The 26760-nt window shown below is 51.3% G+C and overlaps 1 protein-coding gene across 1 annotated transcript in view; it reads left to right on the forward strand.

Moving 5' to 3' along the window:
• The window catches only part of HMCN2 (hemicentin 2), a gene marked incomplete at its 5' end in the record, with an annotated part of 140350 nt that overhangs the window by 34995 nt on the left and 78595 nt on the right, over positions 1–26760 (forward strand). Inside the window, 14 exons of the mRNA XM_080927721.1 lie at positions 176–297; positions 2135–2407; positions 3225–3366; positions 3706–3833; positions 4137–4250; positions 5734–5883; positions 9629–9817; positions 10540–10635; positions 10901–11028; positions 12772–12916; positions 17122–17234; positions 17336–17492; positions 18840–19005; positions 26227–26354. Of these exons, the coding sequence (XP_080783847.1) occupies positions 176–297; positions 2135–2407; positions 3225–3366; positions 3706–3833; positions 4137–4250; positions 5734–5883; positions 9629–9817; positions 10540–10635; positions 10901–11028; positions 12772–12916; positions 17122–17234; positions 17336–17492; positions 18840–19005; positions 26227–26354 (2051 nt within the window). The remainder of the gene's footprint in view (positions 1–175; positions 298–2134; positions 2408–3224; positions 3367–3705; positions 3834–4136; positions 4251–5733; positions 5884–9628; positions 9818–10539; positions 10636–10900; positions 11029–12771; positions 12917–17121; positions 17235–17335; positions 17493–18839; positions 19006–26226; positions 26355–26760) is intronic.

Here is a 26760-nt window from a genome sequence, read left to right on the forward strand (position 1 = left end):
GTCAAAGTATGAACTCAGCTCAGGCAACATGCTGTGGAATTTGCATGGCTCTTCTTACTGAGCCTCCGTGGGGAATTGGGGTTCCCCTCAGTGTAGGATTTGGGGGGTTGAGGCCTCTGAGACTGGGAAACCCTGGATGGGGTCAGAGTGACCACACTACCTGCTGCTTTTGCAGAGAGTCGGGAAACAGCAGCTGGGAGATCCCGCGGGCCTCCAAGGCTGAGGAAGGCACGTACCAGTGCGTAGCCGTCAGCAGGGCAGGGACTGGACGAGCCAGCGCCCAGATTGTCATCACAGGTCAATCCCCTTTTCTCTTTTCTCTGTGTGCCCGCTGTGTTCCTTCCCTCCCCTGGAGGTTTTCTCGAAGCCAGTCTCCATCCTTGGGGCAGAGTACTAGCCTGCTGTCACCTGGGGGCTGTCTCTCACTCAGAGCACAGCTACCCTCCCTGTTCAATATCAGTCTCATGCCTGGTGTCCTTGTAGGTTACTCAGTTTCTGCCATGATGTCACCACTGAGCCCTAGAAGACTGGCAATACCACAGTCTCAGAATGAGATTATATATAGTCTTTAAAGTTAGGGACCCAAATAGTCTAGTGGGGAAGAAAAGAAATGCAATGTAGTGACCCACCCAAACTCATTTATAAAAGTTACACAAGACCCCTGGCAGAACGATTGAAAAGCACAGACCAGGACATCAAAGCCCCTGCAATCCCACCAGCAATCTAGCATGTGGATGAGTTCCTTCTGGGTGTGGTCTGTGCGTGTGTGTGCAGGGGCACTTTCCTGTGAGCTTTCCTGCGGGGCCAGAGGTTGACATTGGGTGTCCCCCCTTTTATTTTGTTTTTGAGACAGGATCTCTACTGGAACTTAGGAAAGCTTTCTAATTTTAGGTTGAGAAATGGAGGGGGGCAAACCCCAGGAATTCTCTCATCCCTACCCCCCCAGAGCTGGCATTACAGATGTGGGTTGTTGCCACACCTGGATTTTATGTGAATGACTGGAATCTAAAGCTGAATCCTAAGGCTCGTACAGTGACCATTTTATCTGTGGAGCCATCACCCTAGCTCCCCAGAGGATCTCCTTTGTCCACATTTTTCTGAGGAGGTGATTTCAGCAACCTGAGTCCACCATCTGCCAGCAAGTCAGCCTGTGCCCCTCAGCACAGGGGGAGAGTCGTTTTTATAAATGATGAGCAGGATCAAGAACTGGTCTGCCATGTGCTGGTATCTGCACATACTGGCCTCTTCCCATTGCTGCTGAACTACATTAAACTAAGTTATAGCCACCCTGAAAACCGGGAATCACCCTGCAAAACTGAGGTCTCCTGGTTAATTAATGGCTGCACCTGTAATTCAAGCACTAGGAAGCTGAGGTATTGGGGTTGCTGCAAGTCTGAGGTCAGCCTGGGCTAATAAATATTCAGTACTGCTTAATTTTATCTACAGCCCAGTTTCTCTGTCCCCAGATGTCATCTCTAAGCACTCTCAAAAGCATTGTATGTTTCTTTCTTTTTGTATTTGAGGCAGAGTCTCTCACTAGGTAGCTATGCTGGAACTGGCCATGTGCCCCAGGCTGCCCAGGCTGTGTGTGCCCACACAGCAATCCTGCCTTTGCTTCCCAAAGGAGGATCATGGGCCAGTGCCGCCATGCATGCTGAGGGGTTTTCATGTGTCCTGCTGGTCCTGCTCTTCTGGCAAGTGGTCTCTGATCTTGTCAGTTTGATGACTTGTGTTCCTAGATGAATAGACCTAACAATATCTCCTTTGTGGCCTTGGGCCTGTCTCGGGCTGCTTGTTGAAGGTCACCCTGTTGTAGGACAGAGATGTTTCTAGCAAGTTTCTCCCTCTCCTGGCTGAGATGTTTGGCTGGGAGCGTGTGAAGATCTGAATAGGTCTTGTTGAATGTGCGTTGGCTGTGGCTTGTGAGCCCATCCACGCTGTGGAGAGCTCCAGAGTTTGACAGCACCCTGGGGAGAATGTGATGGGGGACACGCAATCTCCCCAGGGGGCCAGGCATCTCAGAATGGAGAACACATGCAGAATGAGTGCTCTGCTGGCTGATGTGTCTTGTGTCACAGGGACATCTGTTCCCCATACCAGCTCCTAAGTCCCTTCTATACGACTGTCCCTGCAGACCCTCCACCCCAGCTGGTCCCTGGCCCCAATGTGACTGTGTCCCCAGGGGAGACGGCCATCCTGTCATGCCAAGTCCTAGGTGAAACTCCTTACAACTTGACATGGGTCCGGGACTGGCGAGCCTTACCAGCCACAACAGGCCGAATCTCCCAGCTGCATGACCTATCTCTGGAAGTCAGCAACATCACCCCCGGTGATGGTGGGCAGTACCAATGTGTGGCCAGCAATCCGAATGGGGTCTCCAGGGCGTCTACCTGGCTCCTGGTGCGAGGTGAGCTCCTCCCACTCTTGCTGTTCCCTAGCACAACATTGTACCTAGTGTTCACTGGGGACACCATAAGGCCTTCCCTCTGCTCAACCTTGAAACCTTTAGAGATGGAGGGCTGTGCCTCCTAGCTAAGTGATGATCAATATTGGGGGTTCTTCATACTATGTCTGGGGCAGTATGAGAGCTCAGAGATCTGATGTGCCTGACACAGATTGGGGGCCACTGGCTAGATGGTAGATGGAAGCACATCAATGTAAGGGTTTCAGGACTGGGTGTGGCTTCGGTCTCCCCAAGTCTCCCTTCTCTGGGATGCCAGCCCACCAAGTGGAAAAGCCCAGCAACTCATCAAGTGTTTTTTATTGAGCCAGCAACTCCCATTGGTGCTGGGAGTGTATTGAGAGATCCTGGTCTCTCTGGGACAGAGATTGATTAGTTATGTCTTCCTTGGTATGGAAGTAAATACGATTGCCTTTTTAGGGGATTTGGCTGGCAGCTTAGCTTGAGCCTCATGGGGTCTGTGGACTGAGAGTACCTAATTAAGCAAACCTTATTTTGGGGTTGGTTTTAGGGCAAGTGATGGGGTTCACCTCACGGTCACAGAGATGTGACTGTCCCCAGCCCTGGCACCTGCTGAGTTCTCAAAGCCTCCAGCAGTGTCCAGCTCAAAGCAACCCAGGGTCAGTGCCTAGTTTCCCCACATCCAGATATTCCACCTGAGGACTCTGGCTCTAGGGCCCTCTGCCTCCCCTCCTGTGGCTGAGGATCAGGCAGGTCCATTGTGGGGATCCACACTAGTCAGATGGGGTCTTCTCATCCACAGAGACCCCCCAAGTTAGCATCAATGCCAGGTCCCAGCGCTTCTCCCACGGTGTGGAGGTAAGGGTCAGCTGTTCAGCCTCTGGGTACCCCAAACCTCATATCTCCTGGAGCCGTGAGGGCCTCGCTTTGCCAGAGGACAGCAGGTAAGAGGATGGGGTGAGGACATCAGGTGAGAGGGTGGGGTGAGAGCTTTGGGCCTGACAGTCATTAGAGTGTTAGGAGGGTCTCTCAGCCTGCATCTTCTAAAAATGGTGTGGCGTGGGTCTGACTCCCACCAGGACCATTGAGCACAACATGACCGGAGTGGTCAGGTACTCAGGTCTCAAAGAAGAGCCCCATGAATTAAAATGACAACTTCCTTAGCTTACCTGTCCCAGAGAAACCTGCCGGTGTCTGAATGCCATTTGCTAGTAACATTAATTTGTTATTAATGATGACTACGGGGCCACCATATGTCACATTTTTTTCTGGCTCGACTCCAGAATCCACGTGGATGCCCAAGGCACACTCATCATTCAGGGAGTAGCCCCAGAGGATGCTGGGAACTACAGCTGCCAGGCCACTAATGAAGTGGGCACAGACGAGGAAACAGTCACCCTCTACTACACAGGTACTTGTGCCAGAGAATCCCAGGGCACGCTCTTTCCTACCTCCTGCTCAAGAACCCTGAGTGTCTGTACACCAAGCCTCATGGGTATCCTTGTGAATTGTGGGTTTAGTTCCTGACATGAGATACAGGTTGGCATTCTGGTGGGGAGACACACAACACCCATGCAAGTGCCAGGGGAATAAACATGGGTGCCAGGGTTGTGGGGGGCAGGTGGAGCAGGGAAAGGAATCTCTTCCCACTGAAGCTACAGAAGGTCTGGCTTCAGAGTCGCCAGCCTCATGTTTTCTCCTCTGGCCCACACAGACCCACCATCCGTGTCTGCTGTCAACGCTGTGGTTCTCACAGCTGTTGGGGAAGAAGCTGTGCTACTGTGTGCGGTGTCTGGGGTTCCCCCACCCCGGGTCATCTGGTATCGAGGTGAGTTTAATGAGGAGAAGTCCAGGAAATGTCCACCACGGCCCTGGACCTATAGTTTTCCGAAAGGCAGGCAGGGACTCCCATCAGGGAAGGGGGCAGGTGTTGTCACAGGAGGGCCAACTGGTTCCAACAACTATACCCCAGCTGACTCATAGCCCACTAGTATCCAGTCAGACCTGAGTCCTTGCTCTCTCCCCTAAGAGGACCCTGAGCCTCAGTTTCCTTATCTGAAAATGAGTCATGTAATGATTTAAGTATGGGTGTGTTTAGAGCAAGTCTGGGCTAATACCTATCTGAGCTTAGTTGATGGATTGGGCTAATTCCCATCCCTGGCAGGGGATAGTCCCATGAGCAACTTCTGAAGATCAGCCGGAGTCCACAGGTTTTTTTATATCTGGTTCTACCCAGCAGCTCCTGTCTGGTGTCTCATCAGTGCCCAGCAGGCCTGGAAACAGGCAGGCTGGTGGCCTTGGCCCTGTGTTCTACCAAGAGTATTTTGTCTAGGTTCTCTGGCTAAGTGGGAGGCAGGATCTGACTCAAGGTTGGTGCCCCAGACCCCATACATCAGAGAAGGTCTTAGGCTGGCATATTCTTCAGTCTTGGGAGGGAAGAGAATTCTGACACCTGCTTTGTGGTGGGGCAGGGGACATGAGGACAGTGTGGAGAAGAAACAGGTCCCCAGAGACATAAAGTACTTAGCAGTCCATTGGTGTGAGGTCCCAGAGTCATTCACAGGAACAGGTGCAGTGAGTGTGTGCATGTGTGTGAGCATGTGCAGGTATGTTAAGTGTTCATGAGCATGTGCATATGTGTATATGTGTGTGTTCATGTGTGCATGTATGTATTTGTGTGCATGCATGTGTGCATGTGTATACATGTGAGTGTGTGCCTCTGAGTGTGCACATGAGTGCATATGTGTGTCAGTATGTGTATTCGTGTGTGAGCACGAATTGTATTTAATGGAACAGTCGCAGTGGGGAGAATAGGAGGAATGAGGAAGCCTACAGGCAGGTGACACACGAGATGTCACTCAACACAAAAGTGCTTCATGCCCAGAGCTGAGCAGGTACAGCTGTGTACTTGAAATTTGATCAGAGTGTCAAGATGAAAGAGGAGACATGGTCCTCAGGTGCTTAGGAGACATGGCAGGGAGGCAGGCATGAGAGAGGTATTTTCTACCAGACACCCTCCACCTTCCCCTGTACCCTAAAAGCAGAACCTGTCCTCTGTAGGACCTGGGGTTGGATGTGGAGACCTTGAGGGAAGAGATTGTCATGTCAGAGTCTGGGTGAATCACAGTCTTGGCCAACAGAGGCTCTTAGGAGAAACCCAGACCCTAACATACCTTAAGACTGGGCCCAGGAATCATCGCTTCTGGAAAACCACCTCCACCAGACCTACTGTGTGACCCGTAGGAGCCTTGGGTCAGGAAGCCTGCGATCTTAGCTCCACAGCAGCCAGTACATTTTCATCTTTGGTGTAGGAGGTCTGGAAGTGATCCTGGCTCCTGAAGGCTCCAGGTCCGGGACACTGCGGATCCCTGAAGCTCAGGAGAGAGACGCTGGCCTCTATACCTGCAAGGCTGTAAACGAGTTGGGCGATGCTTCTGCCGAAATACAGCTGGTGGTTGGAAGTGAGTGTGCACTTGGCCCTACCTACCCATCACTCCCCACCCTCACCGCCACCACCCAGCCCCTTGTCCTGCCTTTAGAGAGGAAGCTAGTGTCTGTAGCAGAGAATGCTGGTGTCGAGCTTTGGTGACTCACAGGGAGCTGGGTCGGGTGTTATTTCTTGCTGGATAACAAAGCTCTGTGGCTGTGGCTAAGTAATAAGAGTTTTACTTCTAGAAAAGATTCTCTGTATCCCAGGCTGGTGTGGAACTCCTCAAGGAAGGCCTGGAGAAAATCAGGGACTACCACCTGTTATGGGTCATGCCAGCCTGCAGATCTCTCTGGCTTTGTTGTGTGAGAGGTTTGAGACCGGACTTCATACTTATACTGTCAAAGTAGACAAAGAGCCTTCTTAGTCCAATAATAAAACAAGAGCCATCACATCTGCAGTATCTGCGACTTCTGAGCAAACCCTAGGTGTATACTTATAAAATCATCACACCCCTTGGAGGTGAGGGTCATTGATATCCCGTTACAGATGGGAAAATGAGACACAAAGAAGGCATGTGGCTTGCCGAAGGCCACACAGCTAGGTACAACAGAGTTGAAAGCAAACTGTGACTCTGAACCCTTGACCCCAGTGCTCAGAGTCAGTGCTGGACAGTAACCAACTTCCTTCTTTTCTCTGAGTTCCAAGGTCCTCCTTAACCAAATGCCTCTGAGGGATGTGTGCATGAGACAAGGGAGGCTCACAACATGAAACACTATTATGGGCTTAGGTAGAAGGTTTTAGAAGACTACCTGTGGCATTGCTGTGGTCATTAGCCTTGGCTCCACATCTCATTGCCTTTTGGCAGAACCTTATATCTCTGGGGTCCAGGTTGAGGTCCCCTGCTCCTTTAACAGTCTGCTGTTAGCCTTGGAGCCATCTCTCCCCAGCTCAGAGGGAGAAAACAGTGGACATCCAGGGGCCAGGGCAGAGCAGGGGTGAAGGATAGTGGGCAGCTGTGGGTCTTGGGCAAGCAAGCCTGGCAGAGATAGCAGGAAATCAAACTTTTTGCCCATCTGGGCAACAGCTGTGGTTCAGCTCTCCTGGCCAAGCTGGCAGATGCTGGGAACAGGTGGGTGCTGTGCCTACTTCTTGCTATGGCTTTGGGAATGGACTTCTTGGAGAGTGTAGGACCCAAGAAGGGAGGCGGACTGTCTGTCTTTCCAGCCAGAGCCTGCAGTGGTTAGAGTAGCCAGCAAGCTCCATGGCACTTTTTTCTCTGAGGATTGAGTGGAGGAATCCAGAGCTTGGTGCTAGGCAAGTGCCCTGCTGCTGAGCCACATCCCTGGAAGGCACTTTTGAATCACCTGGGCCTGGCACTTGTCAATCAAAAGAGTCCTGGACCTCTTGTTTGGCTGAGTGACTTCCCCCTGAGAGTCCCACTTTCTCCTCTGTGTGGTCGGATGATTGTAGTTAGGGCTCTGCTATGGGGTCCTTGACAGACCAAATCCAGACTATGTGCTAAATGCATGGACAACTAAATCAACACTTGGGTGGCTGTTTCCTGTGTCCAGAACTGGCATGCTGACAGGGGTTCTAGACGTGAGTGACTCTCCATACATTTAGTGTGATAGCGTCCCATCCCCCACATTCTGTGTCCTGAGCTAAGCTGGGCACACCATTGTTGTATGTTTGAGCCTGGATCTCAGACGTACCTCAGACTCACCATGTAGCTGAGGATGGACCTTCAGTTTCTGATGCTACTAGTCAGGTCCAGGTTGAAGAGATCTCCAGGTACTCAGCTTCTTCTTCAAGGACTTGAACTATAAATTCACACAGATTTGTAGAAATATTAAGGCAACTTTGTTAAGGGCAAAGCAATAGGAAAGATTGGAATACCCAGCAAGAGAGAGAGAGAGGGTAAGGTTGCTCAGGGGGCCCAATGATCATTTGCACCTTCCTTTTGTGGGCTTCAAGAAAAGGAATTTGGCTAACTAAGAGAGTGAGTGTGGTCCTGCTTTGACTGACATTTTCTACTGTGTGTGTGTTCTTTCCCACAATGCATCTGATTTTAGTCATATGTTGGTCCAGTCAGGGAATTTGTGATGCCACCTGTTGAACTTCAGGAACTGTTTCTGGTATTTCTGAAAGCGTTTTCTCCTGCAGTCACTTAGAGGGGATCCACTGTAGCCATTGCTCTCACGGGAGCCGGAGGGTGAGCTGTCCCTCAGCAGGTCTGTAGCAAGATAGGAAAAGTCAGGATTCAAAAGCAGAGCTGAGGGGGAGATGGGTGGCTCCAGATCTGAGGCCTGCTTGGAGGAGGCTGTAGTTGGTCCTCACCATAGTGAACACTGCAGACAGAGCAGGTTTTAGGGGACTCAAGCCAGGGCCTGCACCATGGGGGACAATGTCCTCCATCTCTAAAGACCAGGGCGCCGATGCTAGGTTCTGTACTTATGTGGTCACAGACCCGGTAAAGAGGGGTCCCATGTGGAGCTGGCTCACAGACGGTCTCTTGTCTTGTGGTAATTTTCCAAGCTGTGTCAGTCAGCATTCCCTTTAATTTTCCCAATCCCAAGGCCAGGAAAGAAGTTCAGTGTTATCTGAAGATGGCTGGCAGTTTCTGGAGAAATGGGAAAAGAAAGAGGAGGCATTTTCCTGTGGCTCTAGATTTACCCTATTAATGAAAGCTGGGAACTCCCGGGTGGGTGGCTTAGGGGCACAAGCCCATGGACCAGAAGAGTGCCAGGGATGCAGGGGGCAGGGGATGGGGGTGAGAAGATGAGGACTGTCTACACTGGGACAAGATCTGGGTCTCCTGGGGGGACAGGAGCTAGAGTTCTGGTTCTAGGGGAAACAGCCTGATTCTTCTTCCCACCTCTAGCAAAGGCAACAGTGTACTTACAGGAACAGCCAGAACTCCACCAGCTTCCTGGGAGAATGGAGTCTGGGGTTCCTGGGGTACCTGGAGCAAGAATTAGGGAAATCCTCACCCTCTGTACTCTGATCAGGTTTTGTGGCTTGCACGGCAGGAGCACCTGTGGGCCTCGGGTACTTGTCAGTACATAATCCCCTGCCAGCACCCCGCTCTTGACCGTCAGATACAAGGTCATGTGCAATGGGAATTTTCACCTGCTTATTCCAGATAGTTCGTGGCACAAGAACAGGAACATAGGGAGCAAGGAAGAGTTGAGGGCAGCATTTTAGAGTGGCTCACAGCAGGCAGGGCCTTGGAAATGGCGGACATGGACTTCAGGTTAAGCATGCTAGAGGCTGACACAAAACTTACCTACCCACCTAGGGTTCAGAAGAATGTAAGGCAAATGGGGGAGTCTGGGAGGCAGTGGGGCTCACGGTGTCCCAGGCCCTGTGTGAACCCTGATTCCTCACTGGCTGCATCTCCATCAGCCTCAGCCTCAAAGGATCCTGTGGCCTTCCTCACAGGTGGTAGGCTCCTAAGAACATACTGCACCAGGGAAGGTAAATGTTACCCCCTGCTGGAAATCTGAGCCCCCACACCAACACAGAGGCTCCTGTAGGGTAGTGCAAAATGCATGTACAGCCACCATCCCTCCACCACTGGCTTGCTTTGCTTTGTTTCTGGAGCTCTCTAGAGGTAGACCGAGCTAACCTCCGGTTGGCCATGGAGCTATGATCAAGCATGCCTTTAGCTTCATGTGGTGAGCCTTGACGGAGCTCCAGAGACGAGACAAAGCAAACAGACAGTTCCCTGGGTTCCCGCTCTCTGAGGCTCCCCACGGACTAATCACTTCCCACAGATGCACCCAAGCTGACAGATCCTCCCCAGGATGTCACTGTGGAACTGGGCAAGAGTGTCTTCCTCACCTGCCGGGCCACAGGCCGCCCACCCCCAATTGTCACATGGCGCCGTGGAGATGGCCAGGCCATGGAGCCTGGGAGGGGGAGCAGAACAGGACAACGAGATTCGGGAGTCTTGGTCTTTGAAAGTAAGAGAAGGGAGCTGGGGTATCCTGGGCTGGGAGACAGGGTTGAGGAGGGTGGGACCCTGGTCCCAGTACTTGCTACATTGATTACCTTTCTATGGTGTGTCACAGTATCATGACCAAGGTGACACAGAGAAGGAAGGTTTGATTGATGGCTTAAAGTTCCAGAGGTCAGAGTTTATCACCATTGTGGCAGGGGCATGACAGCAGACAGGCAGGCGTGGTGCTGGTTCACATCTTGGTCCGCAGATAGGAAACAGAGTGGCGCACTGGGGATGGTGCAAGTTAGCAACACGCCTCCTCCAACAAGGCCACGCCTCCTAATCCTTCCTAAAACATTCTACCAACTGGGGACCGAGTATTCAAACATATGGGGCTACGAGGACCTCTCTTATTTAACTGGCCATGGGCAGGTTGATGTTGGCTCATATGGGCTGATGGCTTTGGCCAAGTCATTCCATTATGAGATGGGTCACCACCCTGATGATGCTAAAGAGCAGGTCAGCTGCTCCTCACTGTCATGTGGACAGCACACATGAGCAGCTCAACCACATATCCATCGCTGTCCCAATCCACAGATGAGCAAGGTGAGGTCCAGCAGCACTCTTCTCTATCTCCCCTGATACCCTCCTTGGTCCTCCCTTGCATGTGTACAAGGCCTGGCTGTGCACTTGCACTGCTAGAGTCTGTGGGTTCCCAACAGCCAGCTTCACTCCTCTCCTCAGGAGTCTCCCTGGATGACCAAGCCCCATATGTGTGTGAAGCTCGCAATGTGTTCGGGAAAGTCCAGGCTGAGGCTCAGCTGGTGGTCACGGGACATGGTCTGTGGGTGAATCTGGAAGCTATGGGAAGTGGGAGGCAGGTGCTCCAGCCAGGCTGTGGGGGCCCCAGGGTTCTCCTTGTACCTACCACATTGAACCAAAGCATCTGCACGTCTGTATCCCTGCTTCTTGGGCGGTGTCCTACGGAACACCCAACTCCCTAGGCTCTCTAGTTTTGATGCAATCGCAGGCTTCTTGGGGAAGCCCATGGGGTGGGTCCGTGTCCCTCAGACCTGTGTGACTGACAGTTCTTGTTTTCCCACAGCACCCCCACAGATCGCCAGCAGTGCTTCTGTCATACGTGTCCTGGAGGGACAGCCTGTGTCCCTGACCTGTGTCATCCTGGCAGGGAGGCCCCTCCCTGAGAGACGCTGGCTCAAGGCTGGTAGACCTGTGAGTTCTAGGCTTCCCTAGCAGCTACAGGCAGAGGACAATGAGGGGACTCTCACAGCCACACCTCGGCCCTGGCCTCACAGCTACCCACTTTGGAATGTTCCCCTCCTCCTCCCTCTCTTGCCTGGTTCATCCCAGAATCACCTGTCTCCTGAGTTGCTGGCATCTGTGGTTCTACCCTGCTTACTGCCCAGTTGGAGGGTCTGAGGAGATCAGATCCAGGGGTGGGTCTGAGGAGAAAGGGTGCAGGTTGGCCAAGCCACCTGTTGTGATGTTTCCAAGAAGAGCCTGTGCCCTGTGTGGTTTGGCTTGTAGCATTATATGCGGGGGCCATTTCTTCGGTCCATGGCACAGGGCGGTCTACACCATCACCCTGCCTCCGTACCTTTTCTGTCTTCCTGCGCCCATTACTTTTGAATCCTCTGTGTCTTTGAGACCGTAAAGAATTCCCTCAGCTCATGATTTATCTGAAGCACCCGTGGCATGACTCAGGAAGACAGCAGTGCTTTCTGTTCCCCATGCTCTGCTCCTAGCCTGACTCAGCCACCAGGGCCACCTGCCACCAGCTGCAGGCTCAAGCATGTCTCCCATCCTGCGTCCTCATCTCCCATCCTATTTCCTATTGCGGTTTCCCATCAGGCCAGAAAATCGAATCTGTGCACTAGCCCCCGCTGCCCCTGCGGCTGGAATGCTTTTCCAGTCGCCCTTGTTTATCCTTCTCTTTCTCGTGCTGAGCTAATGGAAAAGCAAGTGGCACAAAAGCTGCTCCTGGTTCTCAGCTTCTGCATCCCGCATATCTAGCCATTCCCCCCATTCTACAGATTGGGAAACTGAGGCTTAGAGAAGTTAAACCACATGCTCAAACTCCAATAGCTAGCAGGTGGCCAGGCTGGACTTGAACCCTGTGGTCCATACTCCAAAACTTCATAGGCTTGAGCCCATTCTAAATAAAGTTTTGTTTCATTCTAGATAAAGTTTTGTTGAAACACACCCCCTCACAATTAGTCCATGTTTGAATCAAATTGGGTAACAGAGACAGAAATCTGTAGCCTAAAATAGAGCCTGAGCAGGCACACGGAGTGTGTCTTACGGTGTATGGGCTCTACCTAAGCAACCTTTAGCCCCACTACTTTCTCTGCAGCCTGCGCAGTTGGATGTGGCAGACCTCCTGGGGAGTCTGCCGGGTGTATGGGAGGAGGTGGGCTTCTGCATTCTGAGTGAGAAACACTGCATGGACCCCCTGCTCTAGCAGCTAAATATCTTATCAAGATGGCCTGACACCCCAGAACTCTCCCTCTCCTCTTCTATAGTGGATCCCCAGAGAAGCCATACCCCCTTCCTGGGCCTCGGTGGCACAGGAGGGCTGCCACTGCCCCATAGCCTGAGAACTCTGTCCCAACTCCATATTCTTCTTGTTAACTCTCACAGGACAACTTTTGGGTTAGGCAGGTGGCCCTGGCCCATTTACCTGTTTGCCCACCTGGCTGAGGGAGAGGTGGGACCAGGATATGTAGGGATGGCCCCCTTTACCCTGCTGATCTCAGGAGATGATGAGTCTCATAGGAGGGATGAGGGCTGGAAAGCCGAATTTGCATCACACCTGTCTCTTTTACTAATTCTGGTTCCTGGCCTCTCGGTCCAGCATCCCCGGATGCCTGAAGAACAGAGAAGCTCCTAGGGATGGCTTCTATCCACCTAAGCACTGACCCCTTCATCTAATTCCTGCCTCTCTGCCCCCACCAGCTCCCTCCAGGCAACCGGCATGCTGTCCGTGCTGACGGCAGCCTCCACCTTGACCGGGCCCTGCAAGAAGATGCTGGGAGATACAGTTGTGTGGCCACCAATGTGGCAGGCTCTCAGCACCGAGATGTGGAGCTAGTGGTCCAGGGTGAGTCTTAGATCCCAAGATGGTGGTGATGGGTTGAGGGAAAGCGCCTGAGACAATATGTCTTTGCTACAGGGAAGTTAGAGCTGACATATTCCTATACTGTCAGGAGATAAAATGCTAGTGTGTTTTCTATACCTTAGATGTGTGCCGTCTCCAGCTGTCCCTCAGTAGCCATGATGAATTGGTTTCCAAACACCCTTGGTTTATAAAAATTCATACATGTTCAAGTATCTGAACTTGGCATGTGGCTCAGTTGGTAGAGTGCTTGTCTGGCATGTCCTGGCCTTGAGTTCCATTCCTTTCACAAAAACAAGATGTGGTGGAGCACACTTGTTATCCCAGCACCTGGAAGACGGATGCAGGAGAGCCAGGAGCCCAAAGTCACACTAGTGAGTTAGAGGCTAGCCTGGGCGACAGGAAACTCTAGGTAGGATTTGCACAGGGCCTGGTCACATCCCCCTATAGGCTCTAGTAGAATGAAGACACTGCAAGTGATTAGTATATTTATTTACAAAGGAGAAATATGCTTTTTACTTGAAGTATTTTTCTAAACATTTTTAAAAAGATTTATTTATTTATTGTAAGTACATTGTAGTTGTCTTCAGACATACCAGAAGAGGCATCAGATCCCATTACAGATGGTTGTGAGTCACCATGTGGTTGCTGGGATTTGAACTCAGGACCTCTGGAAGAGCAGTTGGTGTTCTTATCCACTGAGCCATCTCTCCAGCCCTCTAAACGTTTTTTATCTGTGGTTGGTTGAACCTGTGTAGGAATACAGGATTGACTGCATGTGTATTTAGGCCAGCCAATTATGAATATGCTATTAGAGAATATGTATTCATTATGAATAATACCTAAATATTCTTTATATGGTTTGATATTATTGTTTTTGTTTGTTTGAGTGTGAGTCTAGCCCAGTCTAGATGGCTAGCATAGAACTCACTATACAGACCAAACAGGCCTCAGACCCAAAGAGATCTACCTGCCCCTGCCTCCTGAGCACAACCACGCCTGTCTCTTCGTACGTATGTTCTTTATATACATTGTGTACAAATTCTCTTTAAATCTGTCTCCCTAGCTATCATTTCCCTGAAAATCTATATTTTTGTGTGTAGAGTGTGTGTGCACCCGTGTGCTCATGTGTATGCTTGTGTGTGTACCTGTGTATGTCCATGTCCTCTGTGTTTTGAGTCCAGTACTGTCAAATTTGAGGGCTATGAGCTTGTTTAACTCAGCTGTCCTCTTACTCGGGGTGTCAGGTCTTCAACTCACCCAAACATCCTTTTTAACTAGGTGAGGAGCTAAATCGGGGTGTATTTATCAATTGCCTGGGCTATTCTCTTTCCATGGTGATTCTTGTGTGAAACTCCGGAGGGGTGAGTAGGAGGAAGCAGGCCTCCTCAGGCGAGAGAAAAGCTGAATACATCAGAGGGGCTGGGGCCGAAAGATGCAGCATCCTCCTGGACAATCAGAGATTGTACAGACCAAACTCTGCTGAGGCTTGAACAGAGCCAAGCCTTAGCTAGATTTCACATGTTTGTGACTCTATCTGTGTGTCTCTCTGTCTGTCTCTGTATGTCTCTCTCCTCTTTCTCCCTCCCTCCCTTCCCCACCTCTTCTCCCAACTCTCTCTCTCTCTCTCTCTCTCTCTCTCTCTCTCTCTCTCTCTCTCTCTCTCTCTCTCTCTCTGTAGATAGTCCTGAAGCTATTCGTATTTTATGTTAATTCCAGTTCCCCAAGAAGGGCTGCCTAGTCACGTGACTTCAACTGAACCTTCCCATCTTAATTAGTAAAATAAAGGAAAGCCAGTGACTGGGCAGGGCGAGGGAGGTAGAGAGGGCTGAGAGGTCAGAGGATGGAGGGGGAAGGTTGTGGCAACATGGAGCTTCCCAAGGACCAGCTGGACCCAGGTGGGATTGTTTGGTGTTAAAAAGCTATGAACATTAAGGATTTTACAGGTCTAGTATCTCATATTGAAGGGCAGTTTGTATCTTTGTCTATTTGATGCAATCTTGTTGTGTAGAGGGTTTGTGGATTGAGAGTCAAATATATAAACCTGTATAAAAAGCTATCGGGCTGTAGAGTTGTGTTTGTGGGATTTGGGGGGTACAGAAACACCCCAGGACAGAGGTGGAGAACAGGTGGTAGTAAACCGCCAAGGGAAGGGAGTTGCGCAGACGAGTTGTGTTGTGGTGGCTCAGACTGGGCACCAGAGGTTCACAAGGCTCCTTATCAGGGTTGGGCCTGAGAAGTGAGACCTCAGATCTGGTAAAGAGATAAACCATTATTATTTTTTAATATTTACTGCAACCTCTCTCTCTCTCTCTCTCTCTCTCTCTCTCTCTCTCTCTCTCTCTCTCTCTCACACACACACACACACACAGTACCTAGAGGTCAAATCTGTGACATTGGTGTGGTCTAGCCTGATCTCCTGGCTCCATCAGGAACGTTCCACACATGCCATTCATCCTCTGGGAGCACAAGAAAGACATTTTGCTCTCTGGACATACTCTCTGAACCTCCAGGGCTCTTGGCTTCTGGCTTCCCTTTGGACCTTGTCATAAATCCAGAAGGTTCCCAGCATGCTTTTGGCACCTGTTTTCTAAGTTCACGCTGTCCTGTGAACGTTGTTTTCTGCTGTTTCTCATCAGACTGTCCCCAAAGCCATGAGCGGGGAATCAGAGTCAGTTTAGCTTTCTGGCACATCCCGGAATCCAGGGGCTGAGCGATTATGTGGTTTACACGAAGTCCTGAGCAGAGAGACTGTGCAGCTGTCCCCAGCACAGGCAGCCTGCGTCTGGGATGGAGTCAATAACCACCAGCCATGTGGCCACAGACACTGAGCCAATTTCCTTCTCCTGTTGGATTTCTCTTAAATTATCAGACCAACAAAACGTTGGTCATTTCCAATATTTTCTAGTATTGAATCCAATGGTGTAAAACACATTTCCAGACAGTATCCACTTCTAAAATGTTTTGTCTCTGTCCCTTTGTCTTTCTGTCTCTGTGTCTCCCTGTCTGTCTCTTTCTGTCTCTCCCCCTTTGTCTCTTTGTTTGTCTCTTTCTGTCTCTATCTGTCTCAGTCCCCACCTTCTCTCTTTGTGACAGGGTCTACTATGTAGCCCTGGTTAGCCTATAGCTCTATGTAGACCAGGTTGTCTTTGAACTCACAGAGATCTGTGCTTCTGCTTCCTGAGTGCTGGAATTAATGGTGTGCACCAGCATGCCCAGCTTAGAGCATTCTCCTTTCATAGTGTGTGTGCACTTAGACGTCAGAGGTTAACGCTGAGCATCTTCCTCCGTCTCTCCCCACCTTACATGTTCAGAGAGCTTTGTCCATGCACATCACAGAAGCTACCTTGTATGTGGGTGCTGGGAACTGAGCTCGGCCCTTCATGCCTTCTCAGCAAACACTCTATTGACTGAGCATCTCCCCAGTCCTCACTCCCATCTCTCTGTCTCTGTCTTTCTCTCTCATTTTTCTTCTTCTTCTCTCTCTTCCTTCCCTACCCTCCTCCTTCCTTTCTTCCTAGTGATGGAGGTGAAACCTAATAGCCATGTGCTTAATTCTTCCCACCCCTTAATTTTTAATTTCATTTTGAGACAGATTCTCACTATCTCAAAACATGGCCCAGGCAGACCAGGAACTTGGTGTCCTCTTGGCTCCGCCTCTCCAAGGTCGCTAGGGTACCCAGACTACCAAGCCTGGATAGACTATAGGTTTTGCTTTGCTTAGCGAGTTTCTTGAAAAACATAAGCAGATAGGCAAAAATATCTGGCGAATTCCTTTCCCTCACCTTCGGCCTCCCTCGGTATCGACAGTGACAGTCACTACTTAGGGTGGCATCACCAGCCAAGTCCCCGCTGTGTGCCTATCTGTCACATGTTCACAACATGGTGATCGCGACCTGATGTTTTCCCCTGTCTTAAAAACCCTCTGTGCTCTGCACCCCCAACCCCTGACACCCAGAAACCACTGATGGTTTTAATGTCTGGGTTTGGCTTTTTTTTTTTTTTTTTTTTTTTAATGTCAGAGTTAGAGTCGGTTTTCTTCCTGTTGACGCCTGAGTACTATTCTGTTATGGACACACATCCCGTTTACTTAGCCAATCATTGCTGGGGGGCATTTGGGTTGCTTCTGGGCCTTGGCCATTAAGGACACTGGTTTATAAAAATTTTTAAATTGGTCTATTTATAAAAAGTGCCACCTAGAATCCATCCGACTGCCACCCACCATGTCACCAAGGAAGGAGTGCCAGCCTCCCTCCCCTGCACGGCTTCAGGGGTCCCTACCCCTACCATCACCTGGACCAAGGTAGGCAGAACCTGTAACCTTTGGGAGTTGGGGAGCCAGAGAGGTCAACTTGGTGCATCCTGGGACAGAGCTCTGATGTTGTCACCATGGTTCTGTCCTAGGAAACCAACACCCTGACTACCAGCAGTCACTACAGTGTGAACAGAAATGGTACCCTGGTCATTGTCCAGCCAACCCCGCAGGATGCAGGTGCCTATGTGTGCACAGCTACCAACAGTGTGGGCTTCTCCAGCCAGGAGATGTGGCTGTCTGTTAACAGTGAGTGTAATGGGTCCTGATGGGAGGGGGAACCACAGGGGCTCACTCAGCCTCTGTGTCAAGCTGGCTCTCAGTACCACGTCCTGAGCAGACACAGGACCCACCTCTGCCTCTCTCCTCAACTTCCTCTGCTCCACACCCCCACCCCCACCTCTACCCCTCTCCCCTACCCGTCCCAACCTCTGGCCTTCTGGTTTCTTTAATGTTCTAACCTGCCTTGAGACCTTCACACATGAGCCTTCCTCAATATGCTTCTTCCTCTGGGACCAACTGACTTCTGTGCCAGACCCTGAGCTGGATCAATCCACCTTGTTGTAAACTCTGGATGGGACATCCCCTCAGAGCACCGTCATTGCTGAAATTAAGTCGTCAATTGTGTAGTGGTCAGCTAGGACCTGGTGTTCCCTGCAAACTCAAAATGCTACAAGAGTAGGAATCATTCACAGCCATTCTCTCAGGGCTGGGCCCTCAGGGAGTGAGTCTGGAACCGAGAGCCAGTGCTGGCTGTTTCCCGTTCTATGCTTATGTTACAAAACAATGGGAGTTTGTGATACAAAATGCTTGCCTAACATGCAGGGGGTCCTGGGTTCCATCCCAGCACCATATTTAAAAAAAAATCTGCCAGGTGTGAGAGGATGCATCATTTATTTCAGTGCTTAGAAGGCAGAGGCAGGTGATGGCTGTGCATCTGAAGCCAGCCTAGTCTACACAGGGAGTTCCGGGATAGCCTGGGCTACACAGTGAGATCCTGTTTAAAAAAAGAAAATGGGTGTACACACCTCTAATCTCGTCTTCAGGAGCTAGAGACAAAAGAATCAGGAGCTCAAGGTCATCTTTGACTATCATAGAGTTTAAGTCCACGCTAAGCTCCATGGGACTTAAACTCACAAAGAATAATGATGAGGGGACTTTATGGTCAGAAGTAGCGATGTGACATACATAGGAAGCCATGGTGGTGTTTGGATGCCCCTACTATGTGACTTGTTTCTGACCAAATTTTGTTAGCAAGTGCATGCTGAGCAAGCTATGGGTGTGGGAGTCAGTACCGAGGTAACCTCTTCCATGAGGAGTCCTCTGCCGAACAGAGAAATGATGTGTATAAATCATCCTAAATCCCCTTCTGGGGAAAGAGTTCATGCTGCAGTCTGTGGCTCCAAGGCTGACCAATGGGAGATAGCATATCAGAGTGATGGACAGTCAAGGGGGCGGGCCATGCTTTCAATCCTAATGATCCTTGGAGGCTCTCTGAATCTCCCCAAAGGTAAAGGTGACCTCACTCTCTGCTATCCAAGGGAGCCATCTGCTAGCCTCTTGCTTTTGCTCCCGATGTGTTACTTCTCCCAACAGCCAAGCCCAGGATCAAGATGAATGACTCCCTGGCTGAGGATGCCCCTCTGAGAGTGACAGTCAAGGCTGGTGAAGAGGCGATGCTAGACTGTGAGGCCCAAGGCTCCCCGACTCCACTGGTCACCTGGACCAAGGATGCCCACCCTCTGCTGCCTGTCACCAACAGGTACCAGTCCCAGTGTGTGGGGCTAGTAAGTGTCCAAGCTTGGGTTGGAGGGAGACTGGTGTCAAGGTGGTTGTGACCTAAGCAGGTGCATGTGACCTTAAGACTCATGGAAGTCTCAAGGACTTCTACAAATGTGACTCATGACACAGAACACATTACACTTTTCCACATCCTGAACTGCAGACATGAGCCTCTGTGTCCCAGGTCCTGTAGGCATCTTGCTTCTAGTTTGTCTAATGACTTGCTTTCTAAGTGATACCAAGATGCTGAGGGTTCATGGGCTAGGATGAGACTCTCAGGGTCACTGGAGTAAGAAAGACCAGAGCTAGGGTGGGTCATACATCTTGACCAAAACACAAGTGACCTCTACAGCTGCTATGTAGAGCAGGTGTCTGGTGGCTTGCCTGCTTCTTTTCACTGGGGACCCTGCAAGGACTGTTAGTAGCACAGAATTCTGCCTCAGGAGGGGCTGCCGGTGGCTACTTCCAGCCAGTGAGTCTCTAATTTCCCAGAGTCCTTGACCTGGAGTGGGGGAGAGGCACTGAAGCATGGGCTGTGTGACATCAGTCCTGGCAAAGTCTTGAGACAGCTCAGACCAAGAAGGTCTCCAGCAGTTGGCTGTCACCCCACCACCCCCACGTGTCCCTCAGAACATCTGCTTCCCGAATCCTTCCAAACCTCGCAGCCCTGTGTCACTGAATTCATATGGAACTCAGAGCACTGGTTCTGGGTGGGCTCCACTGTGTCCTTGAATGCGCCATGGGAAGAGATGGTGGGGTACAGGTGTGGGGGTGGGGTAGGGAGAGTCTACAGCCCCCTCCCCATGGCTAATGCTTGCTCCCTACCGGGGCGGCGGCTATGGCGTGTTTGTTTATGGCTTGTTACTGAAAGGGGAAGTGAATTCCAGTTGTTCACCCCTCAGCCTAATAGATCAACAGGGAGCCGTAAATTTCCCAGGGCCTCCCAAGCAACAGCGGTCATAGAATGTGTTCTCTTCCTCCGCTTTTACTGCCATCCTTCTGGAAGCGTTCCATTGCTTCTCTCTGGACTTGAGGGATTCTGGGAGTTTCTCTCTGAGGCAGTCAGTGCCCAGGATGGGGATTTGGAGGAGGACTAAGGCCTGGGGGACACTCTAGATGCTCCAGCCTCTGTTCTGACTGGGGAGCACAGGTGGCCCTCCGCTGCTCTCAGCCGTCTTTGACATCTGTCAAGTGGACACTGCGCATCCACCTCTCCTGATGCGCTGCTTGTTCAATGCTTAGATGTCATAGATGGTAAGACAGCCATTTGTTTTACCCCGCTTCTCTGCTGTGGCCGCTCACAGGCACACGGAGGCAGTACCAGTGGCTTTTAAACAGTTGTGATCCTGGGGCTGGTGAGATGGCACAGCAGTTTAGCACACATACTGTGCTTGCAGAGGACCCAAGTTCAGCTCCTAGCATCTAGGTTAGATGGGTCACAAGCTTCTGTAACTGCAGCTCCAGGAGATCAATGTTCTCTTCTGGCTTCTCTGGGTACTGCACACACAGACACACACACACACACACAGACACACACACACACAGACACACACACACACACCACAATGCTCATCTTAGCCTGTCTGTTGTCTTTGGAATTGTCCCATAAGTAGCTTTTGGAAGTCCCCCTCTAATTCAGGACAGCTCCCTTCTTTCATTTGCCCAGTCCAGTGGGTTTTGGTTTTAGTACATTTACAGTTGTGCAGTGCTCACCACAGTCCATTCTAGAACATTTTTGTTACTTGCTCAGCCAGCTAATGACATACAGGCATTTTCAGCCCTGGATGGTTGCTTAGTGCCTCTGTTCTTTTAATTGTATTTTACACAAACAAGACATACGCGTTTGAGGTTCTCTAGGCTTTTCCGGAGCCTGAAGCTGAGCATGTATCTATTTACGGACACAGCATAGTTCTCCTGTCCCCACCCCACACTCAGCCACAACATAGAGATTGATAAGTTTCAAGAGCCACCCAGCAACTGAAGGTGAGACAGGCATGGACCTACTGTCTGTGCTGTTCTATCCCCCTCCCCCCACCCCCTCACCTACTTCTCTTCCTTCTTGGAAGAGCCCCAAGGTTCAGTTTTCAGACCCATTCTAGAAACCGAAAGCTCACTTCCTTTTATGAGCTGAAGGTATCTGGTTGCTTCAAGATTTAGATTGGTCTCAGCATGGTCCTTTCCCTGCCTTCTGATCTCATGTTCTTCCTTCCCTGAGCAAAACCTGACCCAAAGTTCTGGCTCCTAGAATGGCTTTGCCTTGCCTTAGTATCCCTGCAAAAGCAGCCAGTTGGAGTTGGAGTCAGATGTGCTGGGCCGTTACAGCCTCTTCTATCCCAGTTTGGCCATGAGTGGTGGGCCCAGCCAGCAGGCCACCCTGGAGCAGGGTGCAGAAAATGTCATCATGCCGGGGCCACAGAGGAAGAGAGAGAACCAGGGGCTGGGGGAGGGTGAACTAGAACGAGATTTCCCTCCTCCCTTGGCTGAACACACAGGGACAGCACACTCAGATGCACACATAGAGATGAGATACAAGCACATACAAACACACAATGCAGGCTAGGAGGCCACTTTCTTTTCCCGGAAAAGAATATTCTGAACCGGGGCTGTCTCTAATACCTCCCAAGTCAGAGAATACTGGAGAAAGTGAGCTCAGGACTGGAGAAGCCAAGAGACCCTGACATCCACCTGAGTCCCCTTTCTTTCCAGTGGCTTCATACATACATATTCTAAATGAATTTGGTGAGTCTGGCTTCTGCCCTGGATACTGCATTCTTTATTGGATAGCCAAATGCCTGGTCCTTCTGCCCTGTTCCTGCCAGGGTGACTATATGCTATCTCAGAGGGAAGGTCTGCATTCGGGCTGCACTGGCGTTACTAAGATCTGTTCTGTTTGGAGCATACACTTCTCCAATAGTTTCACTGTTAGAAATGGTGCTGCTGGGTGACTCTGCTCACATGATCCTCTCTGCCTCCTGGGTCACCTCCTCTGGGGATCATGCCCCAGGGAAACCAGCTAAGGACAAGACTAAGATGTGGTCTTTGGCTATCTGATCTCACTGTCCTGGAACTGTTGTTTTTGCAGATGCCTCCTAGTCACCAATGTAAAACTAAAGCAAGCTGCATGGATTAGGGACAGCTCATGCCGGCTCTGTGCCAGATCAAGCTAGACACTGAAGGGCCTGGGGAGACCCTGCCCAGTGTCATCCAATTCAAACAAGATCCATCTCTTCCTCAGGCCTCAGTCTTTCCATCTGAGATGTGAAAGGGTCCAGCTTGTGATGGTGGCCAGAGAGCATCTCTCTCCTCAGCTGGGATGCTGGGCCAGGGCGTGTTGCTAGGCAACAATGTTTAATGTTTGTTTAGGGATTCTGCTGTGGAGTTGGGGCAGCTGGAAGTGCTTCTGGCTTTTGCTCCTTCTCCCAAGGCGTCAAGCCAGGGACCCACACAGGGCCAGATCCCCAATTCCAAAAGGGGAGTGGTAGTGAGGGGACATGGCTGCTCCAGGCTTCCAGTTGTCACAGTCTTTCTTCATTCTTTGCCCACTCCCTGCACCCTGAAGGACAGCCAGCCAACCCACCCATCTCCTATGGACTGACTGATGAGACCCAGTGAGGACAGACTACCTAAGGGGCTGTGTGGGGAGTCCTCTCCCTTGGTGGAGCCTCAGAGCTTAGTGCTAATGGCCGGTTTGGCTCCCAATCTACCATGACCAGTGGCTCCCTTTGTAAACCAAACATTAGACCCCAAACTTTTGGTCACCAGAGTGATGGGGACTCACAGTGGCACAGTCTAAGGGCCAGGTGCCATTGTTTCTGGTCAGCTGAACATCATCGACAACAGAGCTTGCCTCTCTGACCTCTGCTTTGCTGAACATGGTGATGAAACCCATGCGGGCTCTGTCCTGAGGCGTGGCTGCGGAGTGTCAAAAGAGAAGGCACCCCAGCCCGTATTCAACTGTGTAAACATATACAGGAGGCACACAAGAGCTGGCAGCCATTGCTGACGTGGGTACCATCCCTGTTGTCACCGGGAACAGCCCACATTTTCATTACCTAGTAGCCATGGTGCGCCCCCCTTCCCCCTCCAAGGCTATCATCCCCTCTCCTCAGCTTCCCCAGCTCTGCTCTTCCATCTGTGACTTCCTGGTGAGGAACTGGGTCACTCCACTGAACCCTGGCCCAGCAGACACTGCTGTATACACAGCACATGGTAGGCATATGCTGACAAGTGGGTCAGTGGACAAGGCAGCTTCTCCAACCAACAGCCCTACTGGGCACTCCTTTGATAGGATTGAAAGCATTGCAAAATGACCTTTTATAGCCAGAGGCAGTAAGATGACTCAGGTAGCTATGGGAGGGACCAGGGCAGACAGGTTCCAAGATTCTAAGCAGCCCAAGAAGAGGAACAGAGACACCCCAGTCATTAAGAACCTGGAGGCACTCTCAATGAATGAATAAATCACAAACGAGCGAGCCTAGGCTCTAGAACGTTAGCCGGCATGGGAGTGTCCGGGGAAGCTTCAGAGAAGGGCTGGGTCAGTCCTGCCTTGAGGAGGTCCAGAGACCTGCACAGCTGTACTGAGACTGTGGGAGAGGAGACTGTGTAAGTGAAGGTAGGGAAAGTGTGTGTACATGGACAGGGGACAGCTGTAATTTGCTACCAAATATTTGTGTGCGTCTACTATGTGCTAAGGACAGCGATAAGGTAGAAACCTGGGCATACCTGATTCCTCACAGATAACATCAGGGACTGAATCTGTGATAAATACCCTAATGGCTTTGGGAGCTGGCTGGACAGAGGTTCATGGGGCGAGCAGGCAGGTGTGGGCTGTGGATTTTTCCACCAGGTGTACTTCCTGCCAGCTGTACTTCCTGCCAGCTGTACTTCATGCCAGGTGTACTTCCCACCAGGTATACTTTCCATCAGGTGTACTACCCACCAAGTATAATTTCCATCAGGTGTACTTCCCACCAGGTGTACTTCCCGCCAGCTGTACTTCATGCCAGGTGTACTTCCCACCAGGTATACTTTCCATCAGGTGTACTTCCCACTAGGTGTACTTCCCGTCAGCTGTACCTCCCACCAGGTGTACTTCCCACCAAGTACTTCCCACCAGGTGTACTTTGGACTATCTGGGCATATCAGGTTTGTTGGCCACTCTCTGCCTAGGAGGAATTGCCAAGGTCAGTGGGTTCCCTGCAGGTCTTCAATCCCAGCCTTCTGACATCTGTGTATGTCTGGCCCTGGACTGCAAGGCTCCAGCCAATGCACATCATAAACAGGAAACTCCCCTTGAATCCAAGTGCTCCCTTGGGTGCTGTGAAGAGTCATCTGGCTGCAGAGCCTTGGAGAAGCCCTCCTAGTGATGGAGCCCCCATCCCCAGCTCGTGGTTTGAAGAGTCTGGCGTTCTGTATATCTCCTCCCAACCCTGGCCAGCACTTCCCTACTGAGCCTCTTGGAAGTTTACAGGGAGGGGCTCTGGGGCTGGGGGGAGCAGGTGGAAGCTGCCTGGAACCCCCTGTCCAGCACGTCCCAAGCATATCTAGCCAGCCCTGGGCTCAGGACAGTGGCTTTACTTTGTCTCTGAGCCTTGTTGAGAGCTCATGCTGGGTAGCCATAAAGACAGTTCTGTGTAGGATCTGGTGATGAAGAGTATCCCATGGGAACCTCTGGAAGATAGAGGCTTCCAGTGTCACCAGCTGGGTAGTCATGAGAGACCACAGATGCATGAAGGTAGCCCTCTTGGAGGAAGTGGTACCTGCCTAAAGGATGAAGAAAAAGTGCATCTCAGCAGATGCACTCGGACCTGCAGGCGTCAAGTGAGCCTGAGCTCTGAGGGTTGGTTGGACAGGACCTGGGATAAGAGTGGTGGGGGAGGAGGGGATGCTCCGCATAGATTCCTCCAGGCCGTCCTTGGAGCTTACTATGGCCACCTTGGCACCCAGAGCAAACATCCTCTCGGCCCCTGCTCGTCTGAACCATGGTTCTTCATTTCTTGCCTTTGAGACACAGTGAGCGCCCACCCATTCCTTCCCAACTTCTGTAAAAAGTGACGGTGATTGGTTATAGGAAAGACAGGTGCCACGGAGCTGTAGTTCAGTTTGTAGAGTACGTGCAGTTGGCTTGCCTGCCACCCAAAGCTGTGTACAATGCCTGCCAGATACTCGGATCAGATAGAATGTTCTGTAGAGAGGTTATCACCTCACTTACAGATGAGTGGATAGAGGCAAAACCAGTAATAACAGTCTGGGTGTGGTTGGAAACCATGCACCCTGGCAGCTGCATGGTGAGAGGTGGGGACTTCAGGGTTGGCTCCCAAGTGTCCTGCCAGGGACCCCATGATGCAATTTTGCAAAGGTGGATGCTTGGTCTCAGCAGGGAGGGGGTGGGGCACCAGGCTGAAGCCTAGCTGAAGATCTGAGGCCATCTGAAGATCTCTAGGTTGACAATTGATCCTGGGGTCCTCAGCCCCTGATCTGAGCACTTGTTCCTAGGCTAGTCAGGGCCACAAGCTGCAGCCTCTGTTCCTTGGAGCCGGCACAGATGGAGTTGACATCATGTCTGCAGGGCTCCTTGGGGTCCATCCCAGCTGCTGGAGTCTGGCTAGTGTCCTGTAGCCTTGTGGGGAGGGTCAGGGGACTGGTAAGGTGGGCCAGCTCTGGAGGAGGGTCTGCAAAGCTTCTTCTCATGGGTCCCTGAGATGCCTCTGGACAGTGACACTCCAAGAGGCTTGGTTCTGGTCAGGAAAGCCCAAGAACTCAGACACCGAGTACTTGGGGCTGGTGGATTTTTCTCTGAAAGCAGAGAGAGTCTAGCCTTCTGAAAAACAGATGTGCTGAGGACAAGGGACCTTACCACCAATCAGTGATGCGTGGAGGTGGGGGTGCCAGAGCCCCAGGGATGCAGCCCTTTTATAGATGATGAAATGGAAACCCAGTTTATGCTCTAGGTCACACAGCTAAGGAGGCTGGAAATGTGGATTGGGACCCCACCATCTCTCTACGTGTGCTACACAGAGAGAATCTGGCTTTGGCTTTTGGAGGCAGAATAGGGGCTGGAGTTGAGGCCAGAAGGTAGATGTGACTTCAGTCTGGGAAGGCTACCTGGAGGAGACAGCTGCTAGATCCTTGGAGGTGGGTCTTCAAGCCTTTCTCTGATCAGGATGTAATGAGATCTCACTGGTGTCCCTCCTCCCCATAGGTATGAGCTCCTCCCATCAGGCTCCCTACGCCTGGCGCAGACCCAGGTAGGTGACAATGGCCTTTATGAGTGTACAGCCAGCAACCCTGCAGGGGCCACATCTCGCCGCTACGTCCTCGGAGTTCAAGGTAGGGCTCGCAGATGATTCTCTTACTCCATCCCTGGTCTCCATGCCTTACCTTTCCCTCTCTACTCTCTCAGGCTCTACAGTGTCGGACCGGTCAGTCCTCTCCCTGACTCATGGACTGGGGGGGGGCTGTCAAAAGAGGCCCACCAAGAACAGGTCTCAGTGGGGACCAAGACTAGGGATCGATATGGGGCAGTGTTTCCAAGGGAGTCACGCCTCTGTAACAGGCCCACTGACCCTAGGAGAAGCTCCTGATCTTTCAGCCACCACTGTAACCCTCCATCCCTCTGTGGCCACGGTCTAAATGTCCACTCACTGTGATCCTGGTCCCCACCACACTTAGGGATCCCTAGAGTGGTCCCATTCAAAAGAAATTGTCCCAAGCCAGCCACACACCAGAGCCCTGG

This window comes from Micromys minutus (genome assembly GCF_963924665.1).
Source record: "Micromys minutus genome assembly, chromosome: 13".
Lineage (NCBI taxonomy): Eukaryota > Metazoa > Chordata > Mammalia > Rodentia > Muridae > Micromys > Micromys minutus.